Below are 16,265 nucleotides of genomic sequence, written 5' to 3'. Positions count from 1 at the left end.
TAGATTAACTAAAGTAACCTACATTAATGAAATTCTGCCCAGTTTCAGTAAAGCATGTTGCTGTTGTTCCTTCTAGGAATGGAAGACATCACAAAAGGAGCTCAAGAACTTGACAACATCATCAAGCAAGGTTACTTGGAGAAGAAAAGCAAAGGTACAAATCAGACCCATTATCTCAGCACATTCTGGGAAAGGAAGACAAATGAAGTGTAGAGCTAAGAGCCAGGTGCCTTCTTGAAGCCCAGTGAGTGCCAGCCGCGTGGGGGCAGCAAGGACAGCAGGAAGCCTGGTGTTTGTGTGCAGGCTGAAGAGACATGGCCTGTAATTTTAGGTGACTTTAGCACCAGGTAAAATTAGAACGTGAGCTTCCTCAGAATGGAGACTGGTCTGCCTTGCTCACGTGGCGCACAAGTGTTTGATTAACACTGATAAATGATGGGTGACTTGTTCTTACCTCTGAGTGTGCTCCCACAAAACATAGTTCGACAAAGTGACACTGAGTTACCAAAATATAATTTGTATATCCTAATGGGAGCAGCCCACTTTCAAGTTCTGAGGAGCCCAAGTCTTGACCTTTCACTCATTTGATTAGAAGAGACAGCCTGAGGTTTAATACTCAACAGGCAAATTGGCTTAGCAGAAGTCGTTCTCGTGCTTGAACATCATTTTGGTTTGCTAAAAGGCAACAGAGAAAGACGTGGAGAATTTTTTAAGTACCGGATGATATTAGAACCTGAAAGATGTCAAGGAAGACAGAGAGACGGCTGTGAAGGGACAGCCTGCAAGCTCTGTAGATCCCAGGGTTACAGAGCGAGCCCCCAGACTGAAGCAATGCCTGCTCACCTGTGGGAGTGAGGGAGGGCTTCACAGTCCATTAACCTGGGAGGTAAAACAGTAACACGCTGGACTGTGTGGGGTTGGATTTTACGGACGTGTCAGTGATTGTGTCAGTGATTGTAGTTACCTGAATTTATGTCCCTTGCTGCTGTTCCATTTAGATCATAGTTTCTTCGGATCAGAGTGGCAGAAGCGGTGGTGTGTTGTCAGCAGAGGCCTTTTCTACTACTATGCTAATGAGAAAAGTAAGTGTTCTTCATTTGCACAGCAGCATCTCACTCCTGGATGCAAGCACTTCGTAAATTCTCAAGCACTTAGATCTCAAGATAGCAGTCCTTAACTAACACCTACAATGGGGAACACTTAGGAGGGAAATCGACTCCGGTGAAGAACACCTTACCCATCACCAAACTCTCAGGTGCCGATTTCAAAGTTATTTGCCTTTAAACACTAAGATAGTGTCGTCAGCATATCAATAGGTTGTCTTTTATTAGGATCAATAAATTAGGATCGATAACATAACATCAAGGTTCAATACTTTGGCATTCTTACTTTTGAAAAAGCCTCAAACTCCTTGCAGGTATTAAGAACATAGTTAAAGTATTGAAAGCAGATATTCTGAGAAAGATTTAAACAGCTCACCAGTGGAAGTGAGTCCAAACTCCTTAAGAGTATGCCCCCATTTTATCTTCCAGAGAAGGGCTTCCTTGGAGTAATTCCCCAAAGACACTGGCAGACAGAGTGAGGCCCCAGTTTTTGCAGGGACTTCGCTTGTGCTTCACCATCTCCATACAGAGTCCAGCTGTTACAGGGTAGCCCAGAGAGGACTGGGCCCCCTGTCTGTGGGGCCTCACCCGCGCGCTCACAATTCAGTTATACCGCAGGCACACACAAAAGGGTCAATAACGGGTTTATTTACTAAAGGGGAAAGGAACAGGAAACAACCCAGGGAAAGAGAGCGGGATACCAAGTAACTGGAATACCTTACAGCTAGGCTGACTGAAAACACCGAGTCATGCAGTCCGAAAAGCCGTTTCCTGAGCAAGAGAGCGAGAGACACAATGGTCCCCTATTTATCCCCCAAATGTCCCAGAATTCCTGTTAGCTCCGCCCTTGGGTCCTCGCAGTTCTCTCCCTGGTACTGCTGGGAGTTGTAGTTTCCAATCACTGGAGTAGAGGGTAGAGTCCAGAAAGCTGGAGTAGGGGGTGGAGTCCACAGACTGCAGAGTTCCTTTAGGACATCCTTCCCCTTAACACAGCCAGTTCTTCCCTTCCTTTCCCACCATTTTGTCTCCCCTCTCTTCCTCCTGTGCCAGACTTACTCCTCTCCCAATGCCCAGGTCATCAGGTAGCAGAAAGAACTGCAGTTTTGCCTAATGACTTGGAACCCTTAAGATGTGTCCTTGAACTTGAAGGTGACTGCCTCATACGGGCTCTTGTGCCCACAACAGGAATCACTGCCCATGTTGGGTTCACCACCTTGGTTCCTCAGAGCCTTCCCAGCCAGCGAAGCCCTATTTGGATATGACAGTAGCCCAGCACAGTAACAAGTCCCCTGACCCTCCCAACCCCCACCCCATACAGATTCAGCAGCCCCAGCACCACCCCCACCCTGGGAATTCTAGGCTCACCAACCAGCCAGGGTGCTATTTTCTACCTTAAACCTTCCAACTCAGAAGACATTTGTTGTTGTAAAAATGTTCATTTCCCTTGCATTTAAAGCAGTGGTTGGCATATGAGGATAGAAAGCCACATGTGTACATCCAGAACCTTTTACACTCAAGGTGAGAGAGGGGGAGCGCAAGAGCTAAAGACTGGGATACTTTTATTGACCATTTTGCCATCAGGGTGAAATAAAATCTGGTGACCGAAGAAACAACAAAACATTTTAGTGGCCAGTTAGAACAAGGAGAGATACTTTAACAAAAAAGATTCCAGTGTCAGAGCTCTGTCGCATAGTCCCTCCTCACCAGTTATTCCTTATTGCGCCCAAGACGTTTTCTTAGTAAGTGAAGAGTGTTTGTGTATTTCTTTTAGCTCAACCAGGTGAGGACAGCCTTTTCCTTTTCTCTTCATGGTGTCATCCCGCTGCCATTCTTCTGCTTGTCAGTATTGACGAGCATTGTTGGATAGCTCATGCCACGTGGTGCGGGTCACAAAGCCCCATCCGGACCCCCTGAGCCCTGAGCCCTGAGGACACGACTGCTCAGGCCCCTCCACTTCCCTGCTCCTGACACTTTGGGGTTTGAGCCAGGACTGGGAGGCAGAGCAGTGGCTCCTTCCACCCACATGGGGTCATTCATCTTTGGTCTCCCTCCCTGTCATCTAGTGAGACTCAGCTGTATTCGGCCATTTCCCGGTTTGACCTCCTAACGGGGGATAAAATACTGAATGGCTGGAGTTTTTTTATGTTCTTTTTTATTGAGGTGACATCGGTTTACAACGCTGTACTTGGTTCAGAGGAACAGATTCACACCCCTCCACCAAGGGCATGCGAGCCCCCCACACCCAGGGCCGAGGCACCCACCGCCCTCTACCATAGTGTACCCTGCTCCCTACCCCATTCTGGTGACCTCGATTCTGTAGTCTTGTTTCTGGGGTTTGCTTGGTTTTGGTTTTGTCTGTGCCTGAGTTTTAATGATCCTTCCTCCAGCATAAATCCCCACCTTATCAGCTGGAGGGGCAGGCAGTCTAGCCCAAAGCCTACACGGGGCTTGGGAGGCGACCCCGGAACTCACAAGGCCGCCTGCACCGCCGTCCCTCCCCTCAGATGTGAGCTCTGCTGGCCCTGATAATAACGTCTCAGCTCTGTAATGGCCTTCAAGAGCCTCACGTTCGCGGCCACACTCTCCCTGCTGTAATAATTCCTTCTTTCTGTTATTATAGATCTCTTAACATTCTAATAAATTCTCTGTCTCTGATGTACTCTTTTGGCAAAATAACCTTTCGTGTTGCATTTCCCTAGCTTGGCAGTGATCCGCCTCGCCGCCACAGTAGCCTCTTCTTAAGCTTCTCTAATAACCTTCCCTTGACTGCTGTGGTTCCTCCGGGATGGAACAGCTGTTTCTGTGCTTTTATTTTACATACCAGAGGAGATGCCTTCCCTTGGCAGTTGCATCTCTCGGGACCCAGGGAGCTTTCCTGTCTTGCAGGCAAGCAGCCCAAAGGGACCTTCCTCATCAAGGGCTACCATGTACGGATGGCTCCCCACCTGCGAAAAGACTCCAAGAAGGAATCCTGCTTCGAACTGACCTCTCAGGATAGGCGCAGCTATGAGGTAGGAGGACGCGAGAGGTGGTGGCCTCATTCGCCGCCTTTCACCGCAGGTGGCTGTGAGCTGTGGTGCGGCGCTGGGGTCTGTCCTGTCTTTGCTACCTGTTCATTTCCCATCAGGACCTGCTTGCTCGCGTGTCCTCGCCGTTGCCAGCCGTCCCCTCCCTCGGCTGTCTGTCGCCACCCTCATCCCAGGCTGCCTGTGCTTGGCTTCAGTCAGGCCCTCGTCCTCTCACTCCGTGGAGAGCCTTGCCTGTGTGGCACACGATCTAATTATTTATTCAGTCTCCAGTTTCGTGGCTTTGATTCCCATTCTCTTTACTTGTCCACTGATTATCTTCATTTCCTCCCATGAAATCCAGAAAAAGAAAAATCCGACTACGGGCTGAAAATAATTTATTTTCCCATACTCGTCTTGCTATCCAGGATCATCTTCCTGTGGGGGCGTCACATATCTCTGGCGGGTTTCTAAGATATTGCTGACAGTGATTACTGAGCATGAGCAGTCAGCGCTGAGTCTAGAGAATCTGGGTGGGAGTAACAAAGACTTATCCTTCACTATGTTCATTTTTTAATTTTTTCATATAATATGATATGTTATATACGTATTACTTCTTATGAAATCAATTAGAGCTATAAAACTTCTGACCATAAAAATATAGTGATTTTCAGCAATAATAATCTTTACATTTAGTGTATATACATATTGTTCCCTGCTTATTTTTATCTTACCGCCATTTTACTAAAACAATTTAGACAACTTTCGCTAACTTACAAAGAGAAAAATCATGCTAGTCATTTGAATAACTCTTTGTTCAAATCTTTCTCAGTGTTCATTCCTTTGTGTTTTTACAGTATCTTAAACCTTATTTTGATCAAATAACCTAGGTCTTCATTATGTAGTTTCAAAACTTATTTTTAATTTAAAGTAAACTTCCCCAGAGATTCCTTTAAAGATGTAACTAATGTACATGTACGCACTGGGCATGTTTCTCTAAGTTATTTTTATTATTCAGACCTGATGGTTTCTCATCCAGATAAAAATTTATATGACAAGTCTAAATCAATTTCCCTAGACATTCCTTATAGAAATGTGTTTTTAAGAAACCAGGAATGACAATGTCGATTAATAAGTATTAAGCAGGAATCCAGGTTTTTTATACAGCACATATCTTTATCTTACTCTAATGGCCAGATAATAAAAATGTTTTTCAGGAACAGTCATTTCAAGTTGATTCATTTAAAATAAAAAATTGCCAAGGCTTGATGCTTCACTGGCCTGTTTTGTGAATCAGAATGTAGAGTTTGTTTACTTCTTCTTTTCTTTGGCCCATTGAATTCAAGTCATTACCATGGTCTGTGGGTTCTTCCTCTACATCCTTTGGGTCTCTCCCTTCGTATTTATCCCCACAGCCTTCACAATAGTTAAGTCCCTATCACTTTACCCAGAGGACTAGTTAAATCGCCTTCTAGTGGGTCTACTGTCTCCAATTTTCCCTGTTCCCGTCCCTCCTATTCACACGACTGCAAGAATCTCCCCCTCCTTGGGCTGGAATGTGGTGACCTGCTGCCAGGCAGTTTCTACCAACTCATTTTTTTTAAGAATTATTTATTTATTCACACAGAACTGGGGTACAGGCCAGAGGTGCAAGGGCCATGAGAGGATCAGAGACAGAGTGGGGAGCAGAACCGGCTGACTGAAGAAGTACACTGCTGAGGGGAGCAGCGGGTGGGTCAGGAGAGGGCTGCCGTGCCATGTGGGTCACCTCCGGGGTGGGGATCGAACTCGCCCTGAGGGGGCTGCAGCCAGCTTGCAGTGCTGTGTCCTAACCCGTTGCGCCACGAGGGGGGGGCCGTCTACCAACTCATTTTGAAAGCCCAAAAGAGTGAATTTCAGTAGCCCCGGGTTACTCTAGGCACCAGTAACTGCTCTGTCGTCATGTCGCCTCCTGCTTCTAGCAGAGGGACCTGCTTTGGGGTGCTCCCCGTGTTGTGATCACCAAGGGAGGGTGCTGTCGCCATAACCAATGCATTTGTTCTTTGAATTAGAAAACTTGGCTTGCTTTTTTTCCCTCTGTAAACTTGTCTTAAATAAATGCCTGATGGATGAATGAGTAATCAAATGCATGCATATGGGTGTACATGCCTGGGCTCCATAGCTGTCAACATGGGGTGAGGAAAATTGCTAAAGAAAGAAGACCCTTTGAGTAAGAGTTTGACCTTTTTTCTAGTATCAAACAGGCAAAAAATCCTGAGCTTTCAACTTAACTCTGAAACTTGACTCACAAGTTCCCTCCCTTGAACACTCCTATAGGATTCATGGAAATTTTAGTGAAAGTGATACATTAATCACTAATTTTTCTCCAGTTCACAGCTACTAATCCAGCTGAAGCCAGAGACTGGGTGGACCAAATAAGTTTCTTGTTAAAGGGTAAGTAACACTTGAGTGGATTTTGAAGTTGAAGTTCTTTTGCATAAAATATAATCCACAGGCTTCAATATTTTTTTTTCCCTGCCCTGTTCTCCCTTCTACCTTCCATCACTTCCCTCATAGCAAGTAGTATTGTGCATGAATTAGAAGATAAAGAAACTGTCTGCCTGGGGGTAAGGCCACTCTGGTCGCTCACTGCCCGACAGACAGGTATAGTGTTGTGATCACCAGGCCAGGAGATTCTGGAAAGTAGCTCAGCTCAATTCACTGTCAACTAACTCCCAAATATTTTTGAAAGGAAATGTGTGATACTAAACTTAAAGTCACCTTGATGCAGTTTAGGTCTCCAAAATCGTCTTATTTTAGTCTTAGTAGGGAGTAGAAATCTAAACTCAGATTACCACACTTCAAGAACACCAGACATTAAAAGCAACTTGCTGTTTTCCCAGTAACGAGCTTCTGGCTTTGGATGGGGAGAGCCCGAAGACATTAGTTAGATGACTGCTCTTAGAGTACCCTCTGCTGGCCAGCCTGCAGGTGACAGTGGCCAGGGAAGCCTTGCCTGGGAGTGGCCCGGCAGGTAGGAGTAGCCAACCTTGAGTCTGCCATGGGGCACCAGGTCACCCTCATGTAGCACTGTGGCAGGCCCCTGGCTCCGCACACAGACAGAAACACCAGCTGGTTCGTGGGGCAACCTGAAGCATTTCAACCTAAAAACACCAAGTCTTTCCATCAGTTTTTTATTCTACTATGAGATTTTATTGTGGATAAAAAGGAAGAAGCACCAGAGCTTTAATTACAAGAATGCCTGTTTTATTCAGTTTATGCCTTTGCTATCACGAAAACAAACTATTGCATCTACCAAGAGCATCACGTATAATAGACTGGAACTAGGCAAACATGAACATTGATGGCGAGACTACAGGGTACACTCTCATCTAGGTGCCTTGGATTTATGCGTGTAATATACCCCTAAGTGTGTAAACCTCAATAAAACTCAAAGCAGCTTTATTGAGCTGTACCCTGTGGTACTTTCAGAATCCCACATTGAAGAAATTATTCATTCCATTTTATTTTAAAACAAACGAAATAATAGCATATGGTCTAAGCCACAAATGTGTCTTTGATCCCTTTCTCATATGAGGTGGCACCAGAATTCAGATGAAAATTGTTGCAAAATCTTTATTAAAAGCCTAATCAAGGCAAACAGTTTTATTGTGTTCTGAAATGAACATCCGATGGCTTGTCCTCCCTCCCCGCCCCCCGAGGACCGGCTGTGCTCGCCCACCCTGCAGAGGCCCCACAGCAGAGTTCCAGAGAGCACTCTGTGCTGCTCGTCAGAGAATGAACCTCCCGGTCCCCCATTAAAAGAAAAAACCAATCTCCCTCTCCCTCCATGCTCCCCAGTGCTCTAATGGGGCGACAGTCTCAATGCGGTGACCCACTTTAGGGTCAGCCAAACTGTACAGTTGCAAAAGGACATGGTGACCACGCGGCTTAGCCCTTCCACCCGGTCTTGTGTTACCGTTATATTTTCCCTTTCCTACTTCCTCTTCTTTTTTTTTTTTTAAGATTTATTTATGCATACAGAACTGGGGTCCAGGCCAGAGGTGCAGGGGATGAGAGGATTCACCAGAGACAGCGCAGGGAGCAGAACAGGCAGACTGAGGAAGTCCACTGCTGAGGGGAACAGCGGTCTGCTGTGCCCTGTGGGTCGCCTCCCCGGCCAGGGATCAAGCTCAAGCAGAAGCAGCTGCCACTAGCTTCACAGTGCTGCGCTTTAACCCGTTGCACCACCAGGGAGGGCCCTTCCTATTGTACCTACTTGTCCCTGTACAAACAAACTTGTCCCAAACTCCGCAGAGAGCTCTTGGGGAGATGAGCTTCTGCGGGGTCAGCTGTCCTGCAACAGCACCAAGGACCCCCAGCCCGTGCGTGGCGCAGAGCCTCAGGCCATCACTCACCCTTCCAGTTTTCTGCTTGACGAGCAGTGTGTGGCTTGCTGGCATTCCCTCTTTTGGCCTATTTTCTTCCCTTCGCCTGGTGCTCATTCTCACACCCATACTTTTCAGGGCTGCTTCCTCCTGATCAAGTTTTATTGCAAGGAAGGATTTATGTTGATGGTTTAAACCTGACGCAGTGCTAGTCTGGCCTTTTCTGTAGATTTCCTGCCACCGAGGCCCACATTAGAAATAACAGCACTTAACCTAGTGTTTCATTTTCTTTTGACATGTTTTATTCTCGTCCCTCCTCCTCCTTCTCCCTCTTTACCTCCCTGGCTTATTCTTTTCCTTTTCTCCCTCTCTTGACTCATTCTCATCTTTTCCCTGGCAGATTTGAGTTCCTTAACCATTCCATATGAAGAGGAGGAGGAGGAGGGAGAGGAAGAGACATATGATGACATTGATGGTGTGGACTCCACAAATTCTGGTTCTCAGTGCAGACCCATCGTCTTACCTGGGAGTTTGGGGCCAAAAGAACCCACAGGGGAAAACGAAGAAGATATTTATGAAGTCTTACCAGGTAAGAAATTTTATCTTCTAACTTCTGCCTTCCTCCAGTTTTAGGAATTCTCGGCCTGGTGGAATAATAGAACTTGGGAAACTCCAGGGGAAGCCAAAGCTCTAAAGGACAGAGTGGAGAGCTTCCTGTGACTCCCACTGCAAAAACTCTCTCTGGGAACAAAATGAACAGACCAGGGGTGGGGGGGGGGCGCTTTCCTCTGTGCCATGTGAAAGGCTTTATTACATGTCAACCTGTTGGTTTTCACGTGTTGAATGTGAGTTTTGGGTTGAGTCATCCAAACTCTCTAGGTTTCAACTTCTCTGTCTGAAAATTGTGAGAGTAATGGAAAGTTACCGTAAATTCATGGACATCAAAAGTCTAGAGGAGTATGGATAAATGCAGGTGAACTTTTTCAATAACCCAGTAAAACCCTGATAGAGCACAGCTCATCATTACCTAGCCCAGGTGTGCCACCAGATCGCATCTCTTAAAGATAAGCTGAGCCAGGCTCCTCAGCCACCATGACGGCAGGTCTGCTGTGTTGATTTCTTTCTTTCCAAAAGCATCATTACTGGCATCTCAAAAAAAAAAAAACTCATATCCTCCTCACTGCTTGTGCATAGCCTCAACTTGTGGGGTAAGAGCAGCTGCTGAACACCGCAGAGCACAGTGGGGGTCAGGCTGTGGAAAATCGGAGCCTGAGCCTTTTTAATTGTGAGGTAGTTAGACCACAGGAACGCTGAATCTTCAAGTCCATTCAGAAAGATCGCTACTGTGGAAATTTGCCAGGAGTTCAGTGCTCTGCTGAGAAATTCAAGTTAAGCCTAAATTTATAGCAATTTAAACCTCCATCCCAGATGAACCTAGGAACTAAGGTGAATCTAACACTCGGGCCCCTGAAGACAGGGCTGGTTGCTAAAAGCATCATCAATAGGCAACTTGCATTTTAAGACTTCTAAGAAGGCCTCACCCTGTCAAGGCTGTAATCACCACCTCCCTGGGGGAGAAGCCACGTCACTGCTTCCTGAGTGAATGAGCAAGCGGCTGGCGGCCACTCACCTCCTTGCTGGGACTTCACCCACCCACCTCCCAGAGCCTTCTCCAGCACTCCAGTCTCTGCATGTCCTGACTTCTCCAGCCTTTTTGTTGTGTTTTATTATGCAAATGATATCTTGGTTGAGGTCGAGCCATTTCTTGCGTCTGAAGTTAAAAAAAAATGATAATTTCCTCAGCAAGTCATCGTCGTTAATGAAGTTTTACAAAAACAGATACAACCAAAGGAAAATAAAATTTCACAGGTGATAAATTTTTCCAATTTCCCTGGCAGAATTCGATAGGATTGTTAAATTAAGAGTGAAGGTGTCTGTTAGAAAGCAACGAGCAGTGATGGGTAATTTTATAGAGTGGAAAATTGAATCAAATTGCTACATTAAAACACAGCTCCTCTGAGAATCTTCCCTTTCACAGTCTGCTCCATTGCAACAGCAGGGTGCAGACATGGATCTAATTCACAACACTCCCTAAAAGGAGATTCACTCCCCAACTTGGCCAGACTCTTCCGAGTGAGGTCATGTTCCTCTCACTCCTGCCCAGGCTTGGGGAGATACCCTGGCTCTGCTCCACTTTGGGTTACACCTGTGGAAGAGTGCCCTGGGGAAACCCACTGAAAGCCTCAGTCTTCTGGGGAGCAAAGAAGGATCTTTTCATCCATCATGCTGAGCCCTCAAAGGAGCGAGGAGGAAGGGGACTGATGCCCGGAGTCCGAGAGTGAAGGAGAGCGTGGGCCCACCTCCTTCCCCTCGGTGGGTCAATGAGTGTCTCAACCACCTTCCTTCCTTTGCCTCCTGAACTCCTGCCCTCGGCCCTTGCAGCACCATCCAGAAAATCAGGGCATTCCTCCAAAATTCACATCAGTTTAGATGTCGGTGTGAACTCCAAAGCCATGGAGTCTCAAACAGCTCGCAGCAGCTGTTGCTTGCAAGTGAGGAAGTCTGCATCGTGGGGGAACTAGGGTCTCTTTCTGCAGGTTAGGGAACTGGCAGCTATCTGGCATATACATTTCCAGGCGACAACCCCTTACCCAGCCAACAGGATCCTTCCCATAAGCCTCTGTCCATCACAGTTGTTAGAGACAATCTGGGGCATACTGGCACTTAATTGCTATATGAATATCTCAACAAATATCCATCACCCAGCTCCCAGGCACTCAGAGCACTCAGGAGAGAGTGCCCCAACATACAGTGAGCCCTCAGTAAATGCAGACTGTTACTAAGTTGGTGGTGTTTAAATAGCAAGTGTTATCTCCTTTAATACTGGGGGGGCGGTGGGAAGGGGAGTAGCTAGTTTCCCTTCTCCATCCACCAAGACCTGAGAGTGTGCAGTTAGACATTATCAAGTCTAGTAAGTTTAAAGCAGGTGATGTTGAAAATCCTGAGCAGGTAGAATGTGGAGCACACCTGCTGCCCAGGCCCATCGCAACCACAGGACAGGTGTGGGGTAGAGGGACAGCCAACAGCAACTTGGGAGTGTGCTAACATTGTACACCATCAGTAGTCAAGTAGATGTGGACTCAAACATTTGTCTCGTTACTGTAAAGCCTGGATGCCATCATTCGCCCCCCACTCTCCTCCTGCTCACCCCTGCTAATCCTTCTTCTTTGGGATCAGGCCGACATAAGCCTCACTGTCCCTGTGGGGCAGGTCATGTCAGTGATAGCTCCTTAGAATGCCATTTCCATGGGCTTCCTCCTGGAGAGAAAAGTGCCCAGAACACATACCAAGTCAATACAAAAATGTTTTTTCCTAGTCAAAATAATGTATAGGTCATCAAATTAAATGCACTCCATCACATTAATCATGGGATAATTAGCATTTGCTACATGGCTTGCAGGCTTGTTCCCTCGAGGAATAACCATAACACTCGAGGTTTTCAGCCAAGACCACAAAAATGCCAGTCCTGGATAATATGGTTTCAAGATTGGTATCTGGTGGGATTTCTGAATATCTGTGTGCAGGGCATATGGGATCCCTTGATTTTTAAGATCTCATTTGTAGTAGATTAAACTGCAGGAAACTACCACGAAGAAATGCCAAAGCAATATGTGAAAATAAGAGACTTTTCTGAGCCCTCTCTCACCCTCCCTGAAATTACTTTATAGGCTAACATAGGCCCAGTTTCGTGATTCAAGGTTCCATAAAAGGACAACTTTTATCGGGTTTCTCTGCATCTGGGGCCCGAAGCTGGCATCTAGCAAGGCGCCTGAGGCCATTAAAAAGCTGTGACTGGGCCCTTGCAGTGACGATGGCAAAGGAGCCTGTGTTCTCTCTGGGGAGACTTGAGGAGAGAAAACAGAGAGAGGGACAGAGAAAGTCTGGGAAAGTCTCTCCATATTCCAGGGGATTATTCCATAATCCACTCTGGAGGATTATTATAGACTCAGAAACCAGATTGCCTCATAATAAAGCATACAGCTGGCCTTTTTTTTTTTAAGTTTGAGTTAAGTGGAAATAAACATTCTGCGGAATTATTTCTCCCCTGTACAGTTGTCCAGACCCACAGGATGGCGGAAAGGGGAAGGCATGAGGTAGCAGGGGGAAAATAACAGTAGGAGGTCTAAGGCAGACACCAAAAATACAAAGTTTATGAAGAAAGTAAATTCCAATTTCATAGAAAAGCCACCCTCTACGGGGGGGGGGGGGACATCAAAGAAGCCTGGACGCCATCACCAGCTCCCCACTTCCCTCTTGTTCACCCCCACTCACACTGGGTCCCTGGCCACAAGGTACTGTTTGGCCAACACCCAAGCCAGAATCAGGCCATTTCTTCTGCCTAGAACATTCTTCTCTCCTTCCACCTTAGCCGACGAGGCCCTGCTCAAGTATGTCTCCTCAGAAACCCTCCCAGACCCTCAGTTGGTATTGAGGTCTTTAGCCCTTACCACAGTGATTTATACTCAGGCCTTGCTCCCTCGATTAGTAGGTAGGTGTCCAGTTATTATTTGTGAAATTAAGCTCAGTACTGTGCAAGTGTTGTCGTTAGCACAAAGCGAGGTTAATACCTTGCCCATCAAGACCACACCACAGAGATAGGAGGGGAGGCGGATAGCTTGAGGTAACAGTGGAGACTGCCAAATACACAAGAGAGAATTAAATGTATCGCTAGCATCTTGCTCACATTTTGCATGTGGTCTGAAGGGGCGCGAGGCACCCACAGACACATAACCCACTGGGGTGCTGTGGGTGCTTTCCGTTCCACTTTCTGTGTGGTCCCTTTGCACTTCGAATCTGTCTGCGTTTCTCTGTCACCAGAGCGCCTTCACAGCTGTTGCACATTGACTCATTGGCTGTTTTTAAAGCTTCTGTCACAGCTTTGTTCAGGGTAAGTGGGTTCCCTCTTCCGATCTAGTCACTTTTTGAATGTTTCCTCTGCATTGGTTTAGCTGACCCCAGAGAAGCCCTCCAGAAAGGAGCCAGGTGCCGGGAGAAACTGCTGCTCTCCGCCTCCGAGGGGGAGGCAGTGTCCTGTCCCTTTCAGCCTCTCATTAGTGTCCCTGACATTGTGCCAAGAGTGTTGATTGAAATCAAATCTCTGGATACTGATGCTCATTTGCGATGCCCCATGGTTCTTTCACGTGTTCGCACAGTTAACAGAATCCTCCTCCACTGTTTTCCCAACTGAGATGAGATATTTGGGAATCAAGTAGAGCATTTAATGTAATAAGTGGACAGTAATCTTTAGAGGTTAATTTGCTTAAAACCTATGTACGGTTGGGGTCCCACATGCCCTGTAGGAGCAAGGAGCATTATAATCTATTACTGTTTAAAGTTGAACTAGCACATACATTTTAATTCTCTCCTAAATGAAGATGTATTTTCATTGTAATGCTAAATGTGATACTAAAATCCCTGATTATTTTCTTAGAAAGAAAATTTGGCAATCTCTTTAAACCCCCCCCCCAACTTTTTTTTTTCAAATTAATCTCTTTAAGATTAAAGCCTCACCTTATAGAGGAATAACAATGAGAAGTTTGGCTATTTCGCCCATCCTCCTTTTTGTGAACAAACACTTTTTTTCTGTTGCCATCATCAGCTTTTTTACTTTGGAGTTTGAGCTATACCAACCCGATTTTTTTTGAGGGGTCCGAGATAAATTGTATGCTCCTCTGGGCATGGTGCCCTCTGAAGCTAGGATATGTGCTTTTCACCGCCAGCTGGGAAGGCGCTTTCCTTCACTATGTGGTGCCCACACCTCCCTGCTCACACTTTCAGAGCCCCCAGCCTTTCACCTCAGTCAGCTTCTTCACTTGAGCCCACTTTCAGCCATGGGGAAGAACAACGTTAGAAAGAACAGATGTGGGGATTGGAGCTTCCCCGTTCATACATCACTGGAGAGCTTGGTAATAGTGGTGAATCATATATAAGATCTGTGGCATGTTCAGCTTGCTGTCTAGGTGGTTCCACACACACAATGAAATCAGAGTATCTGATCTGGAAGTGAACTACATAGAACGGATTTTTTCCCCCCATTTTTGTATCATGACTAGATGAAGTGCTTTTGTCTGAAAGGATAAAGAAATCAAGTTTTAGTTTTCATTTTTATCATCGCAAATACATTTACATTCTTCTCTTTTACAAATGCAAAGAGCAGGCAAGCCACTTTCAATAATTTATTTTAAAATCAATGCTAATGAGGTTATGTCTCGTCAGTGGCCAAGTTTTACAATAAAGTCTGATTTATTTAGAAAAGATCTTTGGTGTAGCTTCCCATCTAATGGTGGTGGGAAGGGGGTGGAGTAGCAGGCACGGTGACCCTCCAACTTCGGATCCAATTTGTAATTCACAGCGGAGATCTGACCCAATTTACATTGATTAGAATTGGGAGGAAGAGACATCTGCACACAGCCAGCAGAGGTAGAATAAACCCTCTCTGCAAAAGTGTCTCAGCACAGCAAATTATTGGTCTTTGTGATGGAGTTGCTTGATATCAGCAAAAGAGCCACTCTTGTCCAAATTATTAGGTATCTCTAAATCCAAGGACACACCAACTCTTGATGTGTTCAATCCCATGAAATTAGTCTCACATCAAAAAGGAAAGGCATCATAGCAACGGAAGGAAATGGGCAAGTATTAAGAAGACGATGTGCAAAGGATGATGTTTAATGTGATTTATTTCAGTGTGCTCTATTTCCGTTATTTTATGTCACTCCTCCATTATTCATATTTTTATTCCTGATGATGGTGTCAGAGGAGCAGTACAAGTGGCGAGTGGGAGAGTCTCTGCTGTCACACATGGGGATAGAAAAGTAGTCCTTTTCCAACAGCACCTTCTCGGGCAAGATATTTGTATCTACAAACACATACACACATATATAATCAACACAGGTCACATATTTTTCATGTTAGTAGCATGTGACTTATTTCCCCAAATACCAATCCCTTCATTTTTATTTTTGCAGGGGAACTGTATCGTTTTGTATATGAAACCAATTATTTCTCTACATATTGTTATGTTGTTTCATCTTACTTATGAATTTTCAGCTTACTTCCCCCAGTCTGACATATCAGAACTCATATGGCTGTATAAATCTTACATTGAAACCCTGGGGGGATATCCCAAGACCATCTCCTCAAAAGTTCTATTTAGTGGTGGAACAATGAGGAAGCAAGATAGGTAAGTGCCCTAAAATTCCAGCAAAAGAAAGGATATTAATATTGCCAAGAGAAACTGAGAATTCAGCCCCTAAAACATTGCTTGTTGTGATCATTCTCTCTCTCTCTCTCTTTCTCTGTGTGTGTTTTGTACATGTGTGTGCGTGTGTTCAAGGAGGGAGAAAAACAAGAGAAGAGAAAGTGGCAGTGAAAAGGAGAATAGCACATGTATTTTTATTCATTTACCCCCTATGTAAAATAGCTAAATAGGACTCTGTTACTCATGCTTTCTGTAGAAAGGCCCAACTCCCATGTTATCCGGTAATACGAGTCTAACATAAAACAGGTTACTGAGTAAGAAGCTTAAGCCAGTCCTGTTGTGTTTTTTTCTGTCCATGTTGTGATTTTGACCATGCAAAACACTTGACTGAGACAATAGCATTGACTTAGAACCTACTGTGTACCTGCTGGGATTCTGACTGCCTTCAAGAGCTTACACTCAAATAAATAAGGCAGGCCGAAATAACAACAGGAAAGAAACTACCAGCTCGAGTACGGGGAACATAAAAATA

At 45.5% G+C, this 16,265-nt stretch overlaps 1 protein-coding gene across 1 annotated transcript in view; it reads left to right on the top strand.

Annotated features, from left to right (window-relative positions):
- SKAP1 (src kinase associated phosphoprotein 1) overlaps positions 1-16,265 on the top strand; it is a 250,012-nt gene that overhangs the window by 204,478 nt on the left and 29,269 nt on the right. Inside the window, exons 5-9 of the mRNA XM_012726718.1 lie at positions 77-154; positions 999-1,082; positions 3,990-4,114; positions 6,478-6,541; positions 8,876-9,064. Coding sequence (XP_012582172.1) covers positions 77-154; positions 999-1,082; positions 3,990-4,114; positions 6,478-6,541; positions 8,876-9,064 — 540 coding nt within the window. The remainder of the gene's footprint in view (positions 1-76; positions 155-998; positions 1,083-3,989; positions 4,115-6,477; positions 6,542-8,875; positions 9,065-16,265) is intronic.

Source organism: Condylura cristata, unplaced genomic scaffold (genome assembly GCF_000260355.1).
Source record: "Condylura cristata isolate star-nosed mole 26May11 unplaced genomic scaffold, ConCri1.0 scaffold00017, whole genome shotgun sequence".
NCBI classification, from domain to species: Eukaryota; Metazoa; Chordata; class Mammalia; order Eulipotyphla; family Talpidae; genus Condylura; species Condylura cristata.
The sequence above is the reverse complement of the archived record's forward strand: the minus strand, read 5'-3'. Positions and strand labels throughout refer to the sequence as shown.